This window comes from Capra hircus, chromosome 4, assembly GCF_001704415.2.
Source record: "Capra hircus breed San Clemente chromosome 4, ASM170441v1, whole genome shotgun sequence".
Classification (NCBI taxonomy): Eukaryota; Metazoa; Chordata; class Mammalia; order Artiodactyla; family Bovidae; genus Capra; species Capra hircus.
The window spans coordinates 87,860,174-87,887,863 of record NC_030811.1 but is presented as its reverse complement, the minus strand read 5'-3'; the positions used below and the strand labels follow the sequence as shown (position 1 = coordinate 87,887,863).

At 37.5% G+C, this 27,690-nt stretch overlaps 1 protein-coding gene across 4 annotated transcripts in view; it reads left to right on the top strand.

Annotated features, from left to right (window-relative positions):
* The window catches only part of LOC102171502 (RUN domain-containing protein 3B), a 176,280-nt gene that overhangs the window by 99,553 nt on the left and 49,037 nt on the right, over nt 1-27,690 (top strand). For all 4 annotated transcript variants that reach the window (XM_018047304.1, XM_018047301.1, XM_018047302.1 and 1 more), the window contains 2 exons: nt 12,784-12,952; nt 20,690-20,847. In XM_018047304.1, the coding sequence (XP_017902793.1) occupies nt 12,784-12,952; nt 20,690-20,847 (327 nt within the window). The remainder of the gene's footprint in view (nt 1-12,783; nt 12,953-20,689; nt 20,848-27,690) is intronic.

Below are 27,690 nucleotides of genomic sequence, written 5' to 3'. Positions count from 1 at the left end.
TCAATTTAAGTCTGAATTTGGCAATAAGGAGTTCATGATCTGAGCCACAGTTAGCTCCTGGTCTTGTTTTTGCTGACTGTATAGAGCTTCTCCATCTTTGGCTGCAAAGAAGATAATCAGTCTGATTTCAGCAAAGAATATAATCAGTCTGATTTCAGTATTGACCATTTGGTGATGTCCATGTGTAGAGTCTTCTCTTGAACTGTTGGAAGAGGGTGTTTGCTATGATCAGTGTGTTCTCTTGGCAAAACTCTATTAGCTTTTTCCCTGCTTCATTCTGTACTCCAAGGCCAAATTTGCCTGTTACCCCAGGGATCTTTGGCTTCCTACTTTTGCATTCCAGTCCCCTGTAATGAAAAGAACATCTTTTTTGGGTGTTAGTTCTGAAAGGTCTTGTAGGTCTTCATAGAACCATTCAATTTCAGCTTCTTCAGCTTTTCTGGTTGGGGCATAGACTTGGATTATTGTGATATTGAATGGTTTGCCTTGGAAACGAACAGAAATCATTCTGTTTTTGAGATTGCATTTCGGACTCTTTTGTTGTCTGTGATAGCTACTCCATTTCTTCTAAGGAATTCTTGCCACAATAGTAGAATTAATGGTCATCTGAGTTAAATACAGCCATTTCAGTCCATTTTAGTTCTCTGATTCCTAAAATGTTGATGTTCATTCTTACTGTCTCCTGTTTGACCACTTCCAATTTCCCTTGATTCATGGACCTAACATTCCAGGTTCTGGTATAAAGAGTCTGTTCCTCCCCATATTACTGTTTTTAACTTATTTGTAAAGTAGGTGTTTATTACAGAATAATTAGAAAATACAGAAAGGTAGAAAGTAGAAGAAAGCTTAAGTCACTCACAATCTTATGTTTACAGCGCAGCCACTAGCATTGTTAACATTTTGACAGATCACTTTCAGCCTTTTCTGTGCATAGAAATATTTTTTTCTTTGATTAAAATGGAATCATGATATACATGTATCTGTTTCCCTTAATACTATATAATGAACACTTTTTCATGTTCTTAGCCATCATTCTATAGCATCGTTTCCTAACAGGAATAGAATTTCATTCTTTATATAGTGTGGTAACTCAGTTATTGTTCGACTTTTGAAGTGTGTTCAGTTCCCTGTCTTGTACAGTATTGCAGTTAATGGCCTTGCACTACATCTTTTTATGCAGAACCATTATTATTTCTTTAGGTTAAAACCTTGAAGTAGAATTTCTTGGATAAATAGTATATATGTTATTAAAACTTTTGAAGCTTGCTGTCAAACCGCCCACCAGAGAGGCCGTACCAGTTTAGATCCTATCAGCAATATGTGACAGAGCCTACCTCTGTCATTTACAATTAAGTCTTAAAGGTGTGGCTAATGCTCTAAATAAAAAATATCCTGTTGTTGTTTTTGGTTTGCATTTATTTGATTGCTGGTGAAGTTGAACTTTAAAAATATTAGTTATTCTTTTAAAATAAGAGTTTTATGCTTCTGAAGCTAAATATGTGAAATATGTTAATAGAAAACATCCTAAAATATATTTCATATTTAAAATTGGTTTAATTAAGTTTTAAATTGTGTATAAGTGATAAGATATAAATTTTTCTGAGTTACTGCTTGATACAACTTTAAAGATCTTTTCTGAAATGGATTTTAAGCCAAAAAAGTGTAGCAGTAGCTGATGATTGTTGGTCTTTTATAATGCCTTCAGTTTTTCACCTTTAAATATAGCATGTTTATAGTTAAGTATTTATATTTAGAATGATAATTTCCTAAAGAGGCAAATTTCTACAGACAGAATTGCTGAGTTTAAAAGATTGTAAATGATCAAGTATGCTGTTAAATTGCTTTTCTTATATAGTTTAGCTGTGGCTTTTCATATATAGTTGGCTGTCCATATCTGCAGGGTCCACATCTGTGAATTAACCAACTGTGGATCAAATGTATACAGGATTTGGCCATGTAAGAGACTTGCACTTCCATGGACTCTGCTCTCTTGGGGGCTCCTGGAAACAGTCCTTCCTGGATACTGAGGGACCTCTTGACCCTGTCTTTTCCCCTCTTAGAAGGGATAAGCTAAGCATTTTTCTACCAAAGGCCAGTCTTTTGGCCTGTGTACTGCACCCCATCATCTCTCTTCTGTTTGGTCTTAGCTCTGGTAGTTGTCCTTTTCCATTAACTTTCCTTTTTCTAGATCTTCCTGCACGTCATAATGTATAAGCATGTGGTTATTTTCCCCTTCTTAAAAAAGGGAACCAAGAAATTTTCCCACCCCTCATGTAACACTTCTAAGCTATTCTTTAGTACCCTTTCTTTTATGACAGAACTGTGCCTCCTTTTTTTTTTTTTTTGCCTCCTTTCTCTCTTGATGGCTCAGATGGTAAAGAATCTGCCTGCAATGCAGGAGACCCAGGTTCGATCCCTGGGTTGGAAGGATCCCGTGGAAAAGGGAATGGCAACCTACTCCAGTATTCTTGGCTGCAGAGTCCCACAGACAGAGAAGCCTGGAGGGCCGTAGTCCATGGGGTGCAAAGAGTCAGACATGACTGAGCGACTAATACTTTGACTTCTCTTGAACTAGTCAAATGAGCTTTTAATACCTCCCACTGAAACTACTCTTTTCATAGTCAGCAGGAATATCTCCTTGCCAAAGCCAGAGGTCAGTTTGCTCACCTTACTTGACCTTTGAGCAGTGTTGGCTACACACAACTCTTCCTCTTAGCACTTCGCTACTTTTCCTCCTGTTTGCTCCTTCTTACTCTCTCTCACTGCTTTCTTCACTTCCCCAGCCTCTAAATGTTGGACTGTTTCCGAGCTCAGTTCTGAATTGTCTTCTCTGTCTACACTAAGTGATTGCATCCAGTTTCACGGCTTTAAACACTATGCTGCTCTTTCCCATATGTATGCTTCTACCTAGAACACTACTCTGAGCTCTGGACTCATACACACAGCTGCCAACTTGACATCTCCACCTGGATGTGTACTAAGCACCTCAGAGGAAGCATGTCCAATAAAGAACTCCTAATCCCACCACCGCCACCTCTGGAAAAAAACTCACTTCTTCCTTTAGTCTTTGCCATTCCTAGGATGGTAGTTCTAGCATGCCAGTTGCTTATGCTCAAAAACTTTGGGGTCGGTGTTGAATTCTCTCTCCCATAATCCATCAGTAAATTTTGCACCACCACTGTCACCTCCTAAACTTAAATATGGAGATTTGCAAGAGTCTTCAAACTCCACCTCTGACTCCTGTCATTTTCTTCTCCATAGAACAGCCAGAGTGATCCTTTAGGAATATGTCAAATAATTTCATTCCTCTGTTCAAAACTTTCCAGTAGTTGCTTTCCTTCTGACTCAAAGTGAAAGACAAAATCCCCAAGTTTACCCGGCCTCCGGTTCCTCTGTGACCTCATGTCCTGTTCCCTGCCTTCTTACTCACTGTGCTTCAGTGACACTGGCCACCTTGTTACTCCTTCAGCACACCCAGCCCGCATATGCATCTTTCTGTTTTCTCTACTAGGAACACAATCACTCTCAAGGTATTTGCATGGCTACTTCCCTCATCTTCTCTAAGACTCTGCTTAGTACCATCATAGTCAGGAAGCCTGCACGGAACATTCTCCCTAAAAGAGTGATACCAGTTCCCCTGACTGAGGTGACCTCAAGCAACTATTCTTCATCTCTTATTCTCATTTTCTTCCTTTGTTGAATGAACTTATTAGATAGTGCAGCAATACTTCATGGGGTTATCATGAGAACTAATGAGGTACATGAAGTGTTCATACAGTTCCTTGGATCCCTGTCAGTCAGTCAGTTCAGTTCAGTCCCTCAGTCATGTCTGACTCTTTGCGACCCCATGAATCACAGCACACCAGGCCTCCATGTCCACCACCAACTCCCAGAGTTTACCCAAACTCATGTCCATTGAGTCAGTGGAGCCATCCAGCCATCTCATCCTCTGTCATCCCTTTCTCCTCCTGCCCCCAATCCCTCCCAGCATTAGTGTCTTTTCCAGTGAGCCAACTCTTCACATCAGGTGGCCAAAGTATTGGAGTTTCAGCTTCAACATCAGTCTTTCCAGTGAACACCCAGGACTGATCTCCTTTAGGATGGACTGGTTGGATCTCCTTGCAGTCCAAGGGGCTCTCAAGAGTCTTCTGCAACACCACAGTTCAAAAGCATCAATTCTTTGGCCCTCAGCTTTCTTCACAGTCCAACTCTCACATCCATACATGACCACAGGAAAAACCATAGCCTTGACTAGATGGACCTTAGTCGGCAAAGTAATGTCTCTGCTTTTTAATATGCTATCTAGGGTGGTTATAACTTTCCTTCCAAGGAGTAAGCATCTTTTAATTTCATGGCTGCTGTCACCATCTGCAGTGATTTTGGAGCCCCCCAAAAATAAAGTCTGACACTGTTTCCACTGTTTCCCCATCTATTTCCCATGAAGTGATGGGACCAGGTGCCATGATCTTCATTTTCTGAATGTTGAGCTTTTAGCCAGCTTTTTCACTCTCCTCTTTCACTTTCATCAAGAGGCTTTTTAGCTCCTCTTCACTCTCTGCCATAAGTGTGGTGTCATCTGCATATCTGAGGTTATTGATATTTCTCCTGGCAATCTTGATTCCAGCCTGTGCTTCATCCAACCCAGCATTTCTCATGATGTACTCTGCATGGAAGTTAAATAAGCAGGGTGACAATATACAGCCTTGATGTACTCCTTTTCCTATTTGGAACCAGTGTGTTGTTCCATGTCCAGTTCCAACTGTTGCTTTCTGACCTGCATACAGATTTCTCAGGAGGCAGGTCAGGTGGTCTGGTATTCCCATCTCTTTCAGAATTTTCCACAGTGGATCCGTATAGTTAGTATTTATTTTCCTGCTTGTCCTCACAAGGAACTTCCTTATTATCAGTTCTTCCTTTCTACTCTTGGGTGGTTTTAGATATATATTATTTATGTTGTTATTATATAGTATTTTGTTTTACCTTCTTTGGGTTTGTGATGGTCTTTTCTTACCTTTTTATAAAATAAGGTCTATTGAGATATCATTGACAGGTAATTTTAAGTTATTTAAAGTGTACATCATGATGATTTGATGCCATATTCTGATAATATATGGCTTCCCAGATAGCTCAGTGGTAAAGAATCCACCTGCCATCCCTGGGATTGGGAAGAGCCCCTGGAGAAGGAAATGGCAACCCAGTCCAATATTCTTGCCTGGAAGCCCCATGGAAGAGGAGCCTGGCAGGCTATAGTCCATGGGATCACAAAAAGTTGGACACAACTGAATACATTCTTCCTACCTCTGATAATGTACACCTTGTGGAAGGATTTTCCCCATCTCATTAACTAACATATCTGTCATCTCACATATTTAACCTTTTATGTGTGTGGGAGAGCATTTAAGTTCTACTTTTGTAACCAATTTCAGTTATTCAGTAGTGTTATCAACTATTATCACTGTGTTTAACATTATATCCTCAGACTTTATTAATCTTACAGCTGAAAGTTTGTACCCTTTTGCCAACCTCTCCCTAGTCTTCACTACCCTCTGGGAACCACTTTTCTACTCACTATTTTTATAAGTTTTACTTTTAAGATTTCACATGTAAGTGATAACCTTCAATATTTGTCTTTGACTTATCTCGCTTAGTATAACGCCCTCAAGATTCTTCATGTTGTTGCCAGTGGCAGGATTTCCTAACCTCTTGTGGCTGAACAGGATTCCATTGTATGTATGTACACACCACATCTTCTCTATCCATTCATCTGTTGATGGACACTTAGGTCCCATCCATATATTGATTACTTATGCTTCAGTAAAGAAGAGTACGGATATCTCTTCAAGATTCTGTTTTTATTTCCTTTCGATACATACCTAGAGGTGGGATTGCTGGACCATACAGTAGTTCTATTTTCAATTTTTTGGGGGGGAACCTTCCTACTGTTTTCCAAAAAAACCCAATTGAAAAGGTTCCCTTTTCTCCACATCCACATCCTTGTCCTCACTTATCTTTTTGATTATAGCCATTCTCTTTTTTTAAGATGGCCATTCTTGACAGATAGCACTAGTGGTAAAGAACCTGCCTGCCAATTTAGGAGACTTAAGAGGTGCAGGTTTGATCCCTAGATGGGGAAGATCCTCTGGAGGAGGAAATGGCAACCCACTCCAGTATTCTTGCCTGGAGAATCCCATGGACAGAGGAACCTGGCAGGCTACAGTCCATGGGGTCCCAAAGAGCTGGACATGAATGAAGTGACTTAGCATGCATGCATGCGTTCTGATAGATGTTAAGTGATATCTTGTGATTTTGATTTTGATTTTCCTGATGATAAGTGATGTTGAGTACCTTTTCATGTACCTGTTGACTGTATGTTTTTCTATGTCTTTTTGGAAAAATATTCACTCCATTCCTTTCCTATTTTTCAGTCACATTGTTTTTTTTTTTTTATTACAGTTGAGTTCTCTTGGATGTTAACTCCTTATCAGATATATAATTTGCAAATATTTCCTCCCTTTCAGGAGGTTGCCTTTTCATTCTGTCACTGGCTGCAGGAGACTTTTAGTCTGATGTAGGCCCACTTCTTAGTTTTTGCTTTTGCTGTTTTTTTTTGACTGTGAGTGTGTCTGTCAAATCCAAAAACATTGTCAATATTGATGTAAAAAAACCCACTGTGACACAAAACCCACTCTGTTTTCTTCTAGAGTTTTTACAGTTTTGGGTCTTGTATTCAAATCTTTAATCAATTCAGAATTGATTTTTGCATATGGTATAAGATACACATATGGTATACAATACAAGATATACGATATGCATATGGTAGAAGATATAAGGTCTCGTTTCATTCTTTGTGTGTGGCTGCCTAGTTTTCTCAGCACCATTTGTTGGAAAAACTGTCTTTCCTCATTGTATGTTCTTAACTCCTTTGTCATAAATATATACATGGGTTTATTTCTGGGCTGTCTGTTCTATTAATCTATGTATCTGTATTTATGCCAGTATTGTACTGTTTTGATTACTGTAGATTTGTAATATATTTTGAAAGCAGGAAGTGTGATGCCTCCAGTTTTGTTCTTCTTCCTAAACTACTTCAGCTATTGGGTTTATGTTATGGTTCCATACAAATTTTAAAATTGTTCATTTTATTTCTGTGATAAATGCATTGAAATTTTTGTAGGCATCACATTAAATATGTAGATTGATTTAGGTAGTATGGACATTTTAACAATATTAAGTCTTTCAATTTGTGAACACAAAATTATCTTTCCATTTAAGTGTCATCTGCAGTTTTTCATCAACATCTTATAGTGTTTAGTGTACAGGTCGTCCACCTTCATAGTTAAATTTTTTGTAGATATTTTATTCTTTTTTGATGCAACTGACAATGACATTGTTCTCTTAATTTCTCTTTCTGATAGTTGATCAGTATTATATGGAAATGCAACTGATTTTTGTATACTGGTATTTATCCTTCAACTTTACTGAATTTGTTTATTAGTTCTAACAGTTTTTTGGGTAGTCTTTAGGATTTTGATATATAATATCATGTGATATGTGAATAGTGACAGTTGTATTTCTTCTTTTTTTACTTGGATGCCTTTTATTTCCTTTTCTTGCGTTATTGCTCTCTTATTAGGAATTCCAATGTTGAATATAAGTGATGAGAGTGGGCAGTCTTGTTTTATTCCTAATCTTAGAAGAAAAGCTTTCAGCTTTTTAGCATTGAATATGGTGTTAGCTGTGGGCTCAATGTAAATAACCAGTATTATGTTGAAGTATATTTCCTATGCCTAGTTTGTTGAGAGCTTTTATGATTTTTTCTTTCTCAAAACTTAAATTTACTTCTTTTCTTATGAGTAAATAAGGCTTATAAACATCCCTTGAAGTACTATTTCAGCTGCATCCTTAAAGTTTGAAGTTATTTTTTATTTTTGTTGTTTAAAGTACAGTTTCCATTATAATTATTTGACCAAAGGTTATTTGGCATATAATTTTTAATTTTCAGATATTTTCAGTGCCTTTGTTTGGGTTATGATTAGTGAATGAGGTCTACATAATATTATAGTTATTATAATAGTTCCTTGAAATTTATTAAGAAATAATCTAGAATCAGTGGTATTCCAGTGAGTGGGTCCAATATTCATTAGATTATGCTTGTTAATGGTATTTTATGTCCTTTCTCACTTATCCTTGTTTCATCTTTTTAATTATTTAAATTATTAAGTTCTTCACTATGATATTTGATTTGTCGGTTTTTCCTTGAGGTCCTTTGATTTTTACTGCATATTTTAAAAACTAACTTGTCAGATGCATACAGGTTTAGAATTCTTCATTCATCCTGATGTAATATGTAGTAATTAAAAAAAATTCCTTGAAGTTTACTTAGTCGTTATTAATGGTGTCTAACCAGTTTTGTTTAGATTAATATTTTTCTAGTGTCTTTTTAAAAAAACTATATTTAGTCTGACATACCTTCCATTTAGTATGTGAGAAATTGGTTTGACAGCTGTAGTTATATGTCATTAGTTGTAAGTTGTACCCTGATTTCATGTGTGTTAATATGTGAAAAAGTGTACAGTAAGAACTGATAAAATAGAGTTCATTTAATGTTTCATGCCTTTATGTTCTTAAAGTATACACACACACACACATTTTAAAAATAGTTCTTGAGTTTAAAAACTTGAGTCTAATGGGCTTTATGTTTTAACTGAGGTGCTTAGGGTATTTACTGATATTTTTGGGTTGATATCCACTCTATTGCTTTCTTAGGGCTTCCCAGGTGGCTCTAGTGGTAAAGAACCCACCTGCCAATGCAAGAGATATAAGAGATGCAGGTTGGATCCCTGGGTCAGGAAGATCTCCTGCAAGAGGGCACAGCAACCCACCAGTATTCATGCCTAGAGAATCCCATGGACAGAGGAGCCTGGCAGGCTACAGTCCATGGTGTTGAGGTCCTTTAATGGACCGGAACCTGGTTGTCTGGAGTCAACGATAAGAAAGTAAAGGAGAGAGAAAGAGGCTAATATTCCTTGGTTTATGCAGAAAACCAATAAAGCCCCTGGTATGGGGCTTGCACTGCTCACGAAGGCACCAGGTGCCCTGTCGAGGGAGTGAAGGCATAGAGCGCCTTCTTGAGAGGGTCTTAGAAGCCCGGGCAGGAGAGTGAGCCCAGTGGGCCTCTGCACTCCAGAGAATTAGCCTGAGAGAGAGAGAGACATGGTGACCCAAGCTCTGATGGAGCAAAGGTGTTTTATTCAACATCGTGTGAGTATATATACTGTCTTACAAGGTAGCTATTTTCAGCAAAGATAAAAATCAAAAGTCCAGACTTACAAATTATCAAGGAAAACATAAGGCGCTCCATATCAAAGAGAGGGTTGTAAATAATCACTTTTACCATATGGTTCATAAAAAGGAAGATGGTTGTAAATAGTTACTTGTCACCATATGGAAAAACTAAGGAAGGGAATGCATGCATTCCTAAACCCCTGGGAGTAGTTTGCTACTCCACTTAATTCCTGAATATTCAGGAATTAATAAGGGACAGAGGATTCATGACAGATCCAAAACAGCACACAGAAAGCCTCCTGTTAAATGCTTCCTGACACCATGGGCTTGCAGAGTTGGACATGACTGAAGTGACTTAGCACAGCACACAACACATTCTTACTTTCTGTTTGTCCTACATTCTTTTCTACCTTTTCTGTCTTCTTATTATGATTCTTTTTTTTTGTGGGGGGGGGGCGGGGGTGGGGCACGGGGGGCGTTTTTTCCGCCATTTTATTCCTTACTCACTTTTAATTTGTAGACTCTTCTTTTACTAGGCTTCTTTTATAGGCTTTTTTTTTTTTTTTAACTGGTGGTACTTTTACTAGTTTTACTATGCATATCTAAACCTTAACAAAGGCTAAATTTAATATCTTTACCACTTATCCAGATAAATGAGGACCTTGTACTGTTTTAACTCTGTAATCATCTCATTCTTGACATAGGCTGTTCTGTCCAGAATTGTAAGTTTGTTGTTGGTTTATTTAAAACTCCATAAAACTAGGCATTGTTAGTGTTCTATATTCAATGTTTAGGTTTACCCACAAGTTCACTATTTTCTTTGCTTAGTGCTTCTTAACTCAGTTTCCCTTTTCCTAAATTACAATCATTAGGAAGTTTCTTTAAGTGAGAATTTGTTGGTAAATCCCTTAAATTTTAGTTTTCTCGAAATATGCTTATATTGCCCTCCTTCTGGAAGGATAATTATGCTGTACTTGCTAGCCTGTTTCAGCAGTTTTTTTCCTTACCATTTTGACAATCTTTAATACTGTAATTTCTTTGTATCTACCTTAAATGTTACTAATTCTCTAAAGTTTATCTGCTTTTTAGCTAATTCATTTAATTTTTAATGTCAAATACCATCGTTTAAGAGCTCTGCTTGTCTTTTTTTCAAAACTGAAACTTTATTATCAGCTTCCCAGAGCCACAGATGTGACAGGCAGACTTCATTTGGCATGTTTGGTCATTGGTTTGTTTCTGCGATCATTAGCTAAGAATGTCACCTGGGTTGAACTTTTATGTAGCAGTCTCTAATTCAAGTCTGCAGTGTGCTTTGACCTGACTCAGGAACCCAACAGATGCAAATGCTGATTGTGGAGGATAAAGAAATAGAATATCTTTCTTTGATCCTTGTATTTTCTACTATTATATCTATATTAACTTACAAAATTATAATTTCTGAGTTCCTTTGGTTCATATTTTCTAGGTGTGTTTTCATCTTTTTAATTTTAATTTTTCTGTTCAGTTCAGTCACTCAGTCATCTCCCAACTCTTTGCAACCCCATGAATTGCAGCACGCCAGGCCTCCCTGTCCATCACCAACTCTCAGAGTTCACTCAAAACTCATGTCCATCGAGTCGATGATGCCATCCAGCCATCTCATCCTCTGTCGTCCCCTTTTCCTCCTGCCCCCAATCTCTCCCACATCAGGGTCTTTTCCAGTGAGTCAACTCTTCACATGAGGTGGCCAAAATATTGGAGTTTCAGCTTCAACATCAGTCCTTCCAAAGAACACCCAGGACTGATCTCCTTTAGGATGAACTGGTTGGATCTCCTTGTAGTCCAAGGGACTCTCAAGAGTCTTCTCCAACACCAAAGTTCAAGAGCATCAATTCTTCGGTGCTCAGCCTTCTTCACAGTCCAACTCTCACAACCATATATGACTACTGGGAAAACCATTGCCTTGACTAGACAAACCTTTGTTGGCAAAGTATTATCTCTGCTTTTGAATATGCTGTCTAGGTTGGTCATAACTTTCCTTCCAAGGAGTAAGTGTTTTTTAATTTCATGGCTGGCTGGCTCAGAGGTTAAAGCATCTGCCCACAATGTGGGAGACCTGGGTTCTATCCCTGGGTAGGGAAGATCCCTGGAGAAGGAAATGGCAACCCACTCCAGTATTCTTGCCTAGAAAATCTTATGGACAGAGGAGCCTAGTGGGCTACAGTCCATGGGGTTGCAAAGAGTCGGACATGACTGAGTGAATAGTCTTGTCTAATCTCCACCTGCAGTGATTTTGGAGCCCCCCAAAGTAAAGTCTGACACTGTTTCCACTGTTTCCCCATCTATTTCCCATGAAGTGATGGGACCGGATGCCATGATCGTTTTCTGAATGTTGAGCTTTAAGCCAACTTTTTCACTCTCCTCTTTTACTTTCATCAAGAGGCTTTTTAGTTCCTCTTCACTTTCTGCCATAAGGGTGGTGTCATCTGCATATCTGAGGTTATTGATATTTCTCCCAGCAATCTTGATTCCAGCTTGTGCTTCTTCCACCCCAGCGTTTCTCATTTTTCTGTATTCATGTGTATTTTATAGATAGCTTACTCTTGGCACTTACTTGCCTTAATCAAACCAGAACATCTGAATTGGCTGTTGAGTTTAACCTATTTAAGATTTTTATAATTTCTTTTGTATTAGTGCTTATTCTGCCATCTTATTTTTTGTTTTCAACTTACTGTATTTTCTTATTTTGTTCCTCTGTTTGATAGATTAGAGTTTTTTTTGTATACCTTGAGGGTTATAGAGACTTTTTTTTGCTGTTTCTTAAATGTTATTATCATTGCTGGTGTTTTAAAATTTATTTTCCCTGTTCCTTTTAAAGTGTATTTTTCTTTGAAACTAGACAATCCTCTTAGCACACCTTTCTCTCATTATTTAGGTTCTGTCCTACTTTTTCCCCACCTTGTTCTGTGTTTTCTACCATACTGATATCATAAGGAATTTTACATATGGATTGTAATGGATTTTTTCTCTGCTTCACCCGTGTCTCTCCTTCTTCCCCCCAGTAGAAAGTGTTTAGGTATAACTGGTTTTCTGAACCTCTTGTTTTTAGTCAAAGCTGAGCTGATCATGAGCACTGCGCTGATATTATACCCCCACTGGCAGCACACTGGTGATGTGCTGTCTGCCTTACAATGGAGATTGAACAGTCAGTGAAAACAACCAGTGAGAAAACTCTTCTCAGCACATGTGGAGTTTCTGGCTCTCTTCTTTAGAAGTTTTTTTCCCCTCTCTTTGGGACATTCTCATAGTTTTCCTGTTTTAATGCCTTAGATCTGTAAACCTCACTTGAACTTCTGTAGCATCTGTGGGCCTGGTGATAATATCATTATTATTGTATAGTTAGTGCTGAACATTTTGGAGCTTACTTACCAGCAACTTGCAAATGCTGAAGTATTTCTATAAAACCAACGTGGAACATACTGTGAACTTTATTTCTTTAAAAAATGTTGATCTTCTCAGTTCTGATAGTATCAGCAGTGACGAGGAAGAACTGAGGACTCTGGGAAGCAGTGACAGCGAGAGCAGCACTCCAGAGAAGGCCGGGCCTCCAGTCATCATGGATGAGAACAGTTGGTTCAACAAGTGTAAGAGAGTCAAACAGAAGTATCAGCTCACCCTGGAACAGAAGGTGTGTCTCAGTCATCAGAAGTCATTTCATTTCGGCTCGAGTTACTGCCTTTAGACTGTCACTACCAAAAGATCTTTTAGCTAAACAGAAGTATTTACTTAATGCTACTTCCTTTCTGTTCTTGGATTGTCCTCCTCTTAATTAAAAATCAGGCCCAATTTTAGGAGAGGCTTTTGTTTGCTAAACTTCTTCTAATTTTACATTTTAATATAACACTGACCCATTTACCCTCCTGTATGCCGTTTCATTTATATGTTTGAAGTATTAATTTCTAGGATTAATTTTATAAAAGATTATTTGGTTTATGAAAATGTAGTAATAGTGATTGCTTAAGAAATTCCATATATGTGTCTGTCTCTCCTTTTTTTAAGATCAGGTATTTTAACAGCTTTTGTGTGTTAAGCACTATAGTAGGCAAAGGGGAGTACATAGCAGACTGGGATACAAACTAGTATCTTGAGTTATAACATACTCTTAATTTTCATGTATTGTTTATTTTCCTTTCTTACCTTCCTTTCAAATTACTGTTATTCATAGATGAGCTACTTAGGAAAAGCCTAGTGGAATTATATCAATAGAAATATTAGAACAATAAAAAATACACTAAGGAAAATGGTTACAAAGGAAATTTACAAATATGAAGAGATTTCCTGTAGACAAACAACTACTAGTTAAGATATACAAAGAAAGCTTTAATAACTTGTGAAAGAATAATTCTGGTACCAGATACCAGCAAGAAGTCAGACTAAGATAACTAAAAGCCTTTACACTGTAAAAATCTGAAAATGCCAAGTAGAATAAAATTTTGAAAAAGTTTCATCAGAACTTCTCTCTCAAAGAATAAGAGCTCACTAAGGACATTGTACAGAAGGCAGTGATCAAGACCACCCGCCCCCCCAGAAAGAAATGCAAAACAGCAAAATGGTCGTCCAAGGAGGCCTTACAAATAGCTGAGAAAAGAAAAGACGTAAAAGGCAAAGGAGAAAAGGAAAGATATACCCATTTGAATGCAGAGTTCCAAAGAATAGCAAGGAGAGATAAGAAAGCCTTCCTCAGTGATCAGTGCAAAGAAATAGAGGAAAACAATAGACTGGGAAAGACTAGAGATCTCTTCAAGAAAATTAGAGATACCAAGGGAACATTTCATGCAAAGATGGGCTCAATAAAGGACAGAAATGGTAGGGACCTAACAGAAGCAGAAGATATTCAGAAGACGTGGCAAGAATACACAGAAGAACTATACAAAAAAGGTCTTCATGACCCAGATAACTGCAATGGTGTGATCACTCACCTAGAGCCAAACATCCTGGAATGTGAAGTCAAGTGGGTCTTAGGAAGCATCGCTACGAACAAAACTCATGGAGGTGATGGAATTCCAGTTGAGCTGTTTCAAATCCTAAAAGATGATGCTGTGGAAGTGCTGCACTCAGTATGCCAGCAAATGTGGAAAACTCAGCAGTGGCCACAGGACTGGAAAAGGTCAGTTTTCATTTCAGTCCTGAAGAAAGGCAATGCCAAAGAATGCTCAAACTACAGCACAATTGTACTCATTTCATACACTAGCAAAGTAATGCTCAAAATTCTCCAAGCCAGGCTTCAACAGTATGTGAACTTTGAACTTGCAGATGTTCAAGCTGGTTTCAGAAAAGGCAGAGGAACCAGAGATCCAATTGACAAAATCGGTTGGACCATCAAAAAAGCAAGAGAGTTCCAGAAAAGCATCTACTTCTGCTTTATTGACTATGCCAAAGCCTTAGACTGTGTGGATCACAACCAACTTTGGAAAATTCTGAAAAGGATGGGAATACCAGACCACCTGACCTGCCTCTTGAGAAATCTTTATGCAGGTCAAGAAGCAACAGTTAGAACTGGACATGGAACAACAGAATGGTTCCACACTGAGAAAGGAGTACATCAAGGCTGTATATTGTCACCCTGCTTATTTAACTTATATGCACAGTACATCATGAGAAACACTGGGCTGGAAGAAGCACAAGCTGGAATCAAGATTGCCAGGAGAAGTATCAGTAACTTCAGATATGCATATGACACCACCCTTATGGCAGAAAGTGAAGAAGAACTAAAGAGCCTCTTAATGAAAGTGAAAGAGGAGAGTGAAAAAGTTGACTTAAAGCTCAACATTCAGGAAACTAAGATCATGGCATCCAGTTCCATGACTTCATGGGAAATAGATGGGGAAACAATGCAGACAGTGGGGCATTATTTTTGGGGGGCTCCAGAATCACTGCAGATGGTGACTGCAGCCATGAAGTTAAAAGACGCTTACTCCTTGAAAGGAAAGTTATGACCAACCTAGATAGCATATTAAAAAGCAGAGACGTTACTTTGCCAACAAAGATCTGTCTAGTCAAAGCTATGGTTTTTCCAGTAGTCACGTATGGATGCGAGAGTTGGACTATAAAGAAAGCTTTATGCCAAAGAATCGATGCTTTTGAACTGTGGCATTGGAGAAGACTCTTGAGAGTGTCCCTTGGACTGCAAGGAGATCCAACCAGTCCCTCCTAAAGGAAATCAGTCCTGAATATTCACTGGAAGGACTGATGCTGAAGGTGAAGCTCCAATACTTTGGGCACCTGATGGAAAGAATTGACTTATTTGTAAAGACCCTGATACTGGGAAAGATTGAAGGCAGGAGGAGAAGGGGACGTCAGAGGACAGGATGGTTGCATGGCATCACAGGCTCAATGGACATGAGTTTGAATAAGCTCCAGGAGTTGGTTCTGGACAGGGAAGCCTGGTGTGCTGCAGCCCATGGGGTCACAAAGACTCGGACACAACTGAGCGACTGAATTGAACTGAAGGACTGTATAAAGAAGGAAGGGCCTAAAAACAAGTGGGGGTGAATTGAGTTAAAGCCATTGCAAACTCTTGTGGTGGTGGTGAGGGGCCATTCCCTTAACCTAGGTACCTGTGTTTTAATACCAACAGGGCACAGCAAATCTAGGCCCACTCTCACTCAAGTTGGAAACTGAACCTCGAAGACAGGAATGAGATGCACAGTGGCAGAGTAAGCACAGAGATTGGTAAACCTTGACTACATGAGGTAGCAGCAGCAGTGTTAATGCCAGTATGGGGTGGCAGTGGTGTTCTGGAATATGCTTAAGAACTGGTTTTGCAGGGAAAAGTTGAGGAGCTCTGATTTGCTTTCATTTGCTGATTTCTCTGGGATAAATACTCCTATCATGGCCAGCTTAAAACTACCTGTTTGATGTTACTGAATGCAAGATAAGGGAAAGATGCACAGTAGCACACAATTATATAGTTTTTCTCCCAGAGAAATACAGTGACTGTGACTTGAAGAGCACAAATAGCGATAGTATACTATTGTAAAATACTTGGGAAGTGATGGATTTTGAGTAGTTAATTTCTACTCAACTACTACTGTTTGAGTAGTAGTTATTTTAAGTAGTACTTATTTTGAGTCATTGTTTTTTAATACAGTTTACTTGATCCTTGTTTTTAAATACAATTTACTTAACTAAGTTTATATAACTTAATTGTTCCTAATAGCAGTGTTTTAACGACTGAATTATGAAATATTGGCAGCTTAACATTTAGGTCTGGCTTCAGTCCTCCCTGGAAAGTAAAATGGAACTAAACGCTATTTAATAGTATCAGAAAGGGGGAGAAAGAGTGAATGAAGTTAAAGCCTCTTAGGATTTGTGTATTATAAGTGGTGTAGTGTAAAAGGAGTGTACACACCCTTTTTAAGGTATATGCCTGTTTCCAAAATTGCAGTTATAGAAATAGAATATTTAGCTTTTAAACTGATAATAAGGAAGAGAAGAAATAAAGAAAATGTGATTATTACAATAGAAAAGAGCAAATGAAAAAAAATGAAGATAGTATTTAAAAAAAAACACACAAAATAACAGAAATCTCAATACAACCAAGAGTCAGCATTGCCATAAAAGGGAAAGGTATAAGCTTGACAATTAAGACAAACTCTTGAGAATGCCTGGTGGTTAAGCCTCTGTGCTCTCACTGCCCAAGGCCCTGGTTCAACCACTGGTCAGGCAACTAAGATCCCACAAGCTAAAATGGAGAAGCCAAAAAAATAATAGTTTAAAAAAATAATTAAAAAAAGGACAAACTCTTATATTTATTTTTTGTTTTTAGTTTTTTAATTGAATTTATTTATTTTAATTGGAGGCTAATTACTTTACAGTATTGTAGTGGTTTTTGCCTTAAATTTATTTTTTAAGTCATAAGTTTTAGTGACATGCTGTCTGTCTGTAATAGGCATGGATAATAGTGACTCAAAAAACATTGAAACTAGGAGGATAAAATAGAGTAGGCAAATATTAACCAAAATAATTCTATATCGGTATAATTCACACTAGACATTAAGGCAAAAAGTATTATTAAGACTAAAGAAAGATATTGCCTTTTTAAAAGAGAAGAATTCACCAGCAATCTATAACAGTACTAAACTTACATGCATTTAAAAATTCAGCCATGAAAAATATGAAATAGAAATTAATAGAATATCTAGGAGAAATGAATAAATCAATAATAATAGTAGAAAATTTTAACATCCCAATAATTACAGATAAAACAGACAAAAAATTGGTAAGGATGTAATGAACTTGAGCAATGCAACTAGTAAGCTAGAAGCAAATTATGGTAGGGACTTCTCTGCTGGCTCAGTGGTAAAGAATCCACCTGCCGGTCAATGATGCATTGCTTTCAATTTTTATTAGTGGACTGCCAGTGCAGAAGATCTGAATTCGATCCCTGATCCAGGAATATCGTGCATACCTCAGAGCAATTGAGTCCATGTACCTCAGCTATTAAGTCTGTGCTCTGAAGCCTGGGGGGTATCAATTGAATCCCGTGCACCCTAAAGCCCGTGCTCCACCACAAGAGAAGCCATTACACCTTCTGGTGAGAAGCCGTGCACCACAGCTGGAGAGTACCGCCCACATTCTGCCCCTAGAGGAGAGCCCACGCAGCAGTGAAGACTCAGCCCAGCCCAAAATAAAATTATTTTTTAAAAATACAGTAAATGCTAACAATTAGAATACACATTCTTTTAAAGCATACATGGGACAACTATTCCATTTTTTATGGGCTATACTAGGTCACAAAGCAAATACAAAAAATGATACAATAGTGACCACAATACAATAACATTAGATTCAATAGAAAAAGGTTACCACCACCTAAAGTACACCAATGGAGATTTTAAAAAAAATAAAGTCTTCTAAATTATGGATCAAAAAGAAATGAGAAAATACTTAGAAATGAACAGGAATGAAAATAATGGACACTGATAGCACTAAGTTGCAACTTGCACAGTACTTGGAGAATTACTTATCCTAGAAAAGAATGAAAATTAAAGAGCTAAGCATCCAAGAAGTAAACAAAAACAACAAACCAGTTCAAAATAATAAAAATAAGAGCAGGTATTAATGAAATAAACAGAGGTACCTAATCAGTTAAACCAAAAGCTGATTATCTGTACAAACCAATTAAATAGAATCAACCATAATTAAATTTAAGAGTTGCTGCACAGATAGACGATTTTAAGAAATAAAAGAGAATAGATAGTAAAACTGTAAATGCCAGGGAGACTCTCCCATAATTATTAATAAGTTTATTAATACTTCTCAAAACTTGCAGACCTATAATCATTGAAGAAATTAAACAAGTAGTTTAAAATCTGTTCCCTCCTTCCCCTCAAATCACCAGACCTGTTTGGTTTCTGAGGTAGATGCTACCAAACATTCAGGAGGCAGTAATTCCCATTTTCTACTGGCTGCTCTTGAGAAGAGGAAAAGAAGGAATAGTTTCTAGCTGATTTTATGAATTCAGTATAACTTTGATACTAATATAAAGTCACATGAAGTCAAATGGGATATGATTAGTGTTAAAACCTGTGGTATGAACAGTTCAGCATTATCTAGTAAGTGCGCAGATATCTAAGGCCTATGACCCAGCAACTCTACTCCTAGTCGTGTCTCCGAGAAACTCTCAGATGTCTGTACCAGGTATCATGTAACTGACTGTTCACAATAATGTTTATATTAAGAGATATGGAAAATAATCTAAATGGCCATTGATAGGAGAGTGAGTAAACAAGCTGCAGTATTCATACAACAGAATACTGTGCACTGTTGAGAGTAAAGGCAGCAACTGTAGTGAGACTCATCACTAGGTGAAAAAGCAGGTTGCAAAAGAATATGGATAAAACTCAGCCAAACTAAACAGTATATTGTTTAAGAAGACACACATTTGTGGTGATGCTGGAGGAAAAGCAAGGGGGTGATAAACACAAATCTCAGGATTGTCTCTGCAGAGAACAGGGGGTGGGATCAGAAAGACATCATGTGACTCTGAAAGTACTGGCAGTGAATCCAGGTGCTGGGAATTTGTGTTGTTTAATTACTGATGTTTACAAGTAATCATGCATAGCTTAAAGTAAGCTGTATACACATATAACAGTTTTATCTGTAAAAATTAAATGTATCTTTAATTTTTGAGATTTTATTATGGAGAAAACCAATATTTGAGAATTGACAGGAAAAAAATCTGAAAAAGAAAGTGACAGGAACAGTACTAGTTGCTATTAATATGTATTATGAAGCCAGAATAGCTAAAGTAGTTTTCTGATGTTAAGCACGTGAAAAGGATAAGAAATGGAATAGAAGAATACTTTAAGAAAAAAAAAAAGAGTCTAATGAATATCCTAAGAAGAAAGCACATTGTGTCTAAAAATTATAGAATGCCATGAGAAGGGAACAGCAGAAAACATGAAAAAAAATTTTGGAAATTAAAAATAAGATTTCCTAAGTTCAGGAATTTAGTATAAGGATTTGGAGAATAAATTAAATGAACACTCCTAGAAAGTAGGGCAAAAGGACAAAGAACCAATAAATGAGTTAAAAGATAAGAGAGAATCTGTCTTTAGGTGTCTGCTAATAATTATACATTGCATACAGGGTACCAGGTATTAATAGTATTCTAAACACTTTACCTTTCATTTAATCTTCCCAGCTAGATACCCTTTTTGTTCCCACATTTTTAGATGATGAAACAAAGACCCAGAGAGATTAAATAATTTACCCAAGGACACTTAGTTTAAAAGTAGTAGAACTGGAGTATGACATGAGACAGTCCCTTACACTGTAGGCCTAACCTAGACATTATACTGCTTTCCTGTAATATGCTAATGCTAAAATGTTAATAACTGTTTTTGAAAAAGAATCACTGAGAGGCAGATTTTTAATTAATCATTCTATAATTAAGTCTGTTTTGAAGCCTGAAGGCATTTAGAGTGTTTATCACTGTTGCAGAGCTTAGAAATTATAATATTTTAACTCAGGTATATGTTAAATTATAAACATACTTGATTGAACTTTCAGTTCAGTTCAGTTGCTTAGTCATGTCCGACTCTTTGCGACCCCATGAATTGCAGCACGCCAGGCCTCCCTGTCCATCACCAACTCCCAGAGTTCACCCAAACTCATGTCCATCGAGTCAGTGATGCCATCCAGCCATCTCATCTCATCCAGCCATCTCACTGAACATTAGAGAACTTTAAATAATGGAGAACATATGTTAAATTTTTAATTCAGTTAAAATAGTTTTACTTACCATTTCTTCAGTGATACTTTGAAATAATTTCATTACAACATAGCTAAGAATAACATTTAATCTACTCAGCATTTATCTTCAAGATACATATTAGAATTTTGCACTTGTTATTTCCAGGGTTATCTTGAAGAACTCTTACAACTTCGAGAGAACCAGCTGTCTGAATCTGTTGCTCAGAATAAAATACTACTACAGAGGATTGAAGATTCTGACCTGGCTCATAAATTGGAGAAGGAACAATTAGAATATATAATTGTGGAGCTTCAAGATCAGCTGTAAGTGAGTCCTTTTGGAAAAATTTTGGCAGTATGTAAAGTTAAGAAATATGTCATGTTTGGTGTAGGATTCAAGTTCCAAGAAATCTGATTGCCTGCTATTTAGTTCTTTTTCACTTAGTCTTTTTAAAAAGTTTCCTTTTTTCTTGTAAAACTAATCCATGTTCACTGTAGAAACATTCCAAAATATGGGAAGAAGATAAAAGCACCTTCGGTTGTGTTACCCAGAGTTAACTGTGATAATGTGGTGTGTGTTATTCCAAATGTGTATGCATAATTTTGAGGTTTTAGTGATTGCAGAAAGATGGCATATAAGATCATCCATTCAAAGTACACTGTGCTATTGAATGTACAGTGCCACTAGATGAACTTTTTGTTACCAGGTTGTGCCAGAATGTCACTGAGTACAGTTTAGTAGAGCTGACATTTTTTTCATGGCAAGAGCTTTTTGTTGTTGAACACTGTGTATTGATCTACAATCTGGCACAGCTCCTTATAGTAGTGTTTAAAGGACTAGTTTAAAGCACTTTCACCAGCCATACCATTTTGTCAAACAATTTTATCAATTAGTTGTTAATAGTGAAAACCTCCTCATGTTAATATTTACTTAATGTTAAGGATGGTTTTAAATTTTTTTCTTTTTTAAAATTAAGTAACTAATTTTGATTGGAGGCTAATTACAATACTGTGGTGGTTTTTGCCATACGTTGACATGAATCAGCCACGGGTGTACCTGTGTTCCCCTGTCCCAAACCCCCCTCCCACCTCCCTCCCCATCCCATCCTCTGGGTGGTCCCAGTGCACCAGCTTTGAGGGCCCTGTTTCATGCATCGAACTTGGACTGGTCATCTAGTTCACATGGTAATATACTTGTTTCAATTCTGTTCTCTTAAATCACCCCACCCTCGCCCTCTCCCACAGAGTCCAAAAGTCTATTCTTTATATCCGTGTCTCTTTTGCTGTCTCATATATAGGGTCATTGTTACCATCTTTCTAAATTCCATATATATGTGTTAGTATACTGTATTGATGTTTTCTTTCTGACTTACTTCACTCTGTATAATCGGCTCCAGTTTCATCCATCTCATTAGAACTGATTCAAATGTATTCTTTTTAATGGCTGAGTAATACTCCGTTGTGTATATGTACCACAGCTTTCTTATCCATTCATCTGCTGATGGACATCTAGGTTGCTTCCATGTCCTGGCTATTGTAAACAGTGCTGTGATGAACATTGGGGTACACGTGTCTCTTTCAGTTCTGGTTTCCTCAGTGTGTATGCATAGCAGTGGAAATAATTTCAAACTTTCAGAAAGGTTGCAGAGATAGTAAAAAATAATTTCTATATGCTCTTTCCTAGATTCATCAATTTTCAGCATTTTCCACATGTCATAATTCTTTCCTCCTTGTATATATGGATATGTTATTTTTTGAACTACCTGAAAGGTTGCATACCACATAGTACTTCAGTGTGTTTTTCCTAAGAACAATAGCATTATCCTAAACACTCATAGTTCAGCTCTCATTTTAAGAAATTTAAATTAATATAATACTTCCATTGTACATATATCTCATATTTCACTTTCATCAGTTGTCCAAGTAATGTTTCATATTGCTTTCGTTTTTTTTGGTACAGAATCTAATCCAGGATCACATTCTGCACTGACTCTCAGTATCTTCAGTTACTTTTGATGTTAGCGTTTCAGTGGTTATCTCAGTTGAGATTGGTATTTCTGAAAACATAAGCTAGAAATTTTATAGACTGTCCCTCAGTTTGAGTTTGTTTACTTTTTCTTGTAATTAGAATGAGCTTATCCATTTGGGGCTGGAATAGTAAGCAAGCAGTATGTTCTTGGGGTGTCGCATCCAGAGGTCCATGAAGTCTGTTGGCCTTTTATTAGTGATGTTACTTTTAATCATTTGGTTAAGATGTTTTTCTCTTCTGTATAGTTACTGCTGTTCCTTCTGTAACTAACACATAATTTGCATGGAGATACTTTGCGACTAAGAAAATTAAATGATTTAAGTAAAAAAGTTGTATGAAGAAACATAAAAATTTAGTGTTTCTAGGAATTTGTGTCTTCATAAGAATTACATTCACTTATTTCTTAAGATTTTTAAAAAATATTTTAAAGAGAATGTGTCCTATGGTGTCTCTCTCACTGAGGAGCACATTAATACTACTAATCCTGTAGTGTCCCTCACTACTATAAGCAGAGAGAAAAATATTATGAAGCAAACAATAGAGATTTCTGGTTATTTCTTTACAATTAAAAGATTAAGAAAGTAATTTTTCTTTTGCAAATAATACTAGTAGTTTGTCTAAATGCTTTTAACCTAAAAATAATTATGTAGTCGGTTTTTATTTATATTTCCATTTGAAGAATTAAATTTGAATGCATCACATTTATTTTACTTCTGATAATTTAAAGGAAAGTCTCAAACTTTTTAGTTTAAAAAAGAATTTGTGAGTTAGGTTTTATCTTATTGCTATGATAGAAGTGTCCTTGATCTTTCTGGTTTTGCAAAGAAACCTTACAATTGTTTTTAATCTCTTTAAGTTACTAATCTCAATACTAATAAATTACTAATTGATTAGTTACTAATAAAGTTTTATCTCTTTAAGTTACTAGATTAATCTAGTTAATCTCTTTAAATTACTAGAGCAAAAAATAAAAAGTTAAAGTCACTGATGAGAATTAGGTTATTGAATTTAGAGATTGGAGATTTATTTTCACATAACATGGTTGCAGTCTCTGGATTGTTGTAAATTGGTGCCTTACAAGATCCCTTTATACAGAAAGCATTACAGAACATTTAGTAGAAGAGTAAGGTGTCTTCTAGAATGTTTACGATTTGCTATGTTATCAGAGTCACATTTAAGGTACAGATAATCTCTGGCATTTTTGAAACTGTAGGGAGAGAGTGGACATTTTTTCCTCCCTATGTCACTGAGATTTTTTTCCAACAGGAAGGTTTGCAGTCAAAGATATAACATATAAAGACAAAGGTTAGAAGAGGAGCATTAAATGGAATGTGAAGTATGACATATTTGCTTCTACGTTATGTTGATTATCTTTTCCTGGGTGATTAAGATAATTTGCCACTTAACTTTTTATATATTTCTCAAAGGTTAGATGTATTTTTAAATTACTGTTAAAATATACTTTAATAATGTCTTTAAATACTTGTGAAATCTGAACATTGTGTAGTTTGGGCAGTAGATGATCTCATAGAGGAGCGTTCCACAGCTTCATCACAGATCGGGACTGTGCTCAGATACTGGCTCTGTCCTTGCCTATTATGAGCTCAATTTCAGCTGAGTTATTTTCTTGGAGCCTCTGTTGCCTTATTTGTAACATGGAGATAATATTTGTGTTGTGGGTTATTATAAGTATTAAGTCATATCATGTTTAATGCTGTTAGGACAAAGAAGGTAATCAAGATTATTAGTCTGTTTTGGCTTGTAGAAACCTTAAGATCTCCTTAATATATTCACTCAGATGAATATTGAGTTTAAAATGTTTTACCTTAACATGCCTAAATGGTACAGGTCAGACAGTGAGTCTGGACTTGATTGTATTATCCCTGAGTATCAAGGAATTCACTTTTGAGATCTAGTTTCTAAATGGTGTGCTCTGCTATACTAAGTCACTTCAGTCTTGTCCGACGCTTTGCGACCCTGTGGGCTGTAGCCTATTCAGCTCCTCTGTTCAAGGGGATTCTGTAGACAGAAATACTGGAGCGGGTTGCTGTGCCCTTCTCCAGGGGATCTTCTCTACCCAGGGATTGAACCTGCGTCCCTAAAGTCTCCTGCACTGGCAGGCAGGCTCAATGCAGTTGGATGAATATTTATGATAATATTATAGATCTGTGGTAGGCATTCAGAGAGGTGTTCTGTCTGCTGTACGAGTGATTCTTTGTGAAACACTCATTGCAGCCCTTGAGAACAGTCTCAGAACAGGATACAAGAGCTAAACACCTTGTCATGATTATTATCGATAAAATGTATAATGATTTTTTTCTAGTTGATGAAATTTTTCTATTCGTGATTTGAAAAATAGGAATAGTAAAATGTTTTAGAGGACTCCCTAGTGAAGGGTGTGAAGAGCCTAGACTAGCAGAGTGAAGAATCATGCATTGCTAAAACTAGGCCACTGTTCCGGTTCAACAGCCAGTTAGGTGTAGTTCATGGTGAGTAGTAATCCTGTGATCTGTTGGCCTGAAAACCAGAAGTCACTGATGCCGTGGCACCCTGGCTCACAGCTTTTAGGATGACTGGTGTGGATTCTAACAGAGTGCAATGATGTCATCATAGCCCAGTTAAAAATGGGAAAATCATGGCAGTTCCTGGTCATATATAATTTTGGCAGGTAACAGCTATTAAAATATCAAATTACAATTAGGCTGACATATATTACACACAGAAGAACTGTACAAAAAAGATCTTCACGACCCAGATAATATGATGGTGTGATCACTCACCTAGAACCAGACATCCTGGAATGTGAAGTCAAATGGGCCTTAGGAAACATCACTATGAACAAAACTAGTGGGGGTGATGGAATTCCAGTTGAGCTATTTCAAACCCTGAAAGATGATGCTGTGAAAGTGCCACACTCAATATGCCAGCAAATTTGGAAAACTCAGCAGTGGCCACAGGACTGGAAAACGTCGGTTTTCATTCCAGTCCCGAAGCAAGGCAATGACAAAGAATGCTCAAACTACCTCACGGTTGCACTCATCTCACACACTAGTAAGGTAACGCTCAAAATTCTCCAAGCCAGGCTTCGGCAATACATGAACCTTGAACTTCCAGATGTTCAAGCTGGTTTTAGAAAAGGCAGAGGAACCAAAGATCAAATTGCCAACATCCGATGGATCATCGAAAAAGCCAAAGAGTTCCAGAAAAACATCTATTTCTGCTTTATTGACTATGCCAAAGCCTTTGACTGTGTGGATCACAACAAACTGTGAAAAATTCTTCAAGAGATGGGAATACCAAACCACCTGACCCACCTCTTGAGAAACCTGTATGCAGGTCAGGAAGCAACAGACTGGTTCCAACTAGGAAAAGGAGTACGTCAAGCCTGTATATTGTCCCCCTGCTTATTTAACTTACATGGAGAGTACATCATGAGAAACGCTGGGCTGGAGGAAGCACAAGCTGGAATCAAAATTGCTGGGAGAAATATCAATAACCTCAGATATGCAGATGACACCAACCTTATGGCAGAAAGTGAAGAAGAACTAAATAAAGTCTTGATGAAAGTCAAAGAAGAGAGTGAAAAAGTTGGCTTAAAGGTCAACATTCAGAAAACTAAGATCATGGCATCCGGTCCCATCACTTCATGGCAAATAGATGGGGAAACAGTGGCTGACTTTATTTCTTGGGCTCCAAGATCACTGTAGATGGTGATTGCAGCCATGAAATTAAAAGACGCTTACTCCTTGGAAGGAACGTTATGACCAACCTAGAGAGCATATTGAAAAGCAGAGACATTACTTTGCCAACAAAGGTCCATCTAGTCAAGGCTATGGTTTTTCCAGTGGTCATGTGTGGATGTGAGAGTTGGAATATAAAGAAAGCTGAACACCAAAGAATTGATGCTTTTGAACTGTGATGTTGGAAAAGACTTTTGAGAGTCCCTTGGACTGCAAGGAGATCCATCCAGTCTATCCTAAAGGAAATCAGTCCTGGGTATTCATTGGAAGGACTGATGCTGAACCTGAAATGCCAATACTTTGGCCACCTGATATAAAGAACTAACTCATTGGAAAAGACCCTGATGCTGGGAAAGACTGAGGGCAGAAGGAAAAGGGGACGACAGAGGGAGATGGTTGGATGGCATCACCGGCTCAATGGACATAGGTTTGGGTGGACTCCAGGAGTTGGTGATGGACAGGAAGGCCTGGCGTGCTGTGGTTCTTGAGGTCACAAAGAGTCGGACATGACTGAGCAACTGAACTGAACTGATATTACATACTCTGTTACCCATATAAGAATAGGAAAGTCAGGAAAATGCATACAGAGGAGAAAAAGGCCAGGTACCAGATTGTTAGATAAAACCATTTCTACAGGAATTTCTTCATAGAACCATTCAAATTCAGCTTCTTCAGCATTACTGGTTGGGGCATTTAGGACTCTCTTGTTGACTGTGATGGCTACTCTTATTTCTTCTAAGGGATTCTTGCCCATGGTAGTAGATATAATGGTCATCTGAGTTAAATTCACCCATTCCAGTCCATTTTAGTTCACTGATTCCTAACATGTCTATGTTCACTCTTGCCATCTCCTGTTTGACTACTTCCAATTTGCCTTGATTCATGGACCTAACATTCCAGGTTCCTATGCAGTATTTCTCTTTATAACACTGGACTTTGCTTCCATCACCAGTCACATCCACAACTGGGTGTTGTTTTTGCTTTGGCTCTGTCTCTTCATTTTTTCCTGGAGTTATTTCTCCACTGATCTTCCAGTAGCATATTGGGCACCTACCAACCTGGGGAGTTCATCTTTCAGTATCCTATCATTTTGCCTTTTCATACTGTTCATGGAGTTCTCAAGGCAAGAATACTGAAGTGATTTGCCATTCCCTTCTCCAGTGGACCACGTTTTGTCAGAACTCTGCAACGTGTCCCGTCCATCTTGGGTGGCCCCACATGGCATGGCTCATAGTTTCATTGACTTACACAAGGCTCTGGTCCATGTGATCAAATTGGTTAGTTTTCTGTGATTGTGGTTTTCAGTCTGTCTGTCCTCTGATGGAGATGGGTAAGAGGCTTATGGAAGCTTCCTGATGGGATAGACTGACTGAGGGGGAAACTGGGTCTTGTTCTGAT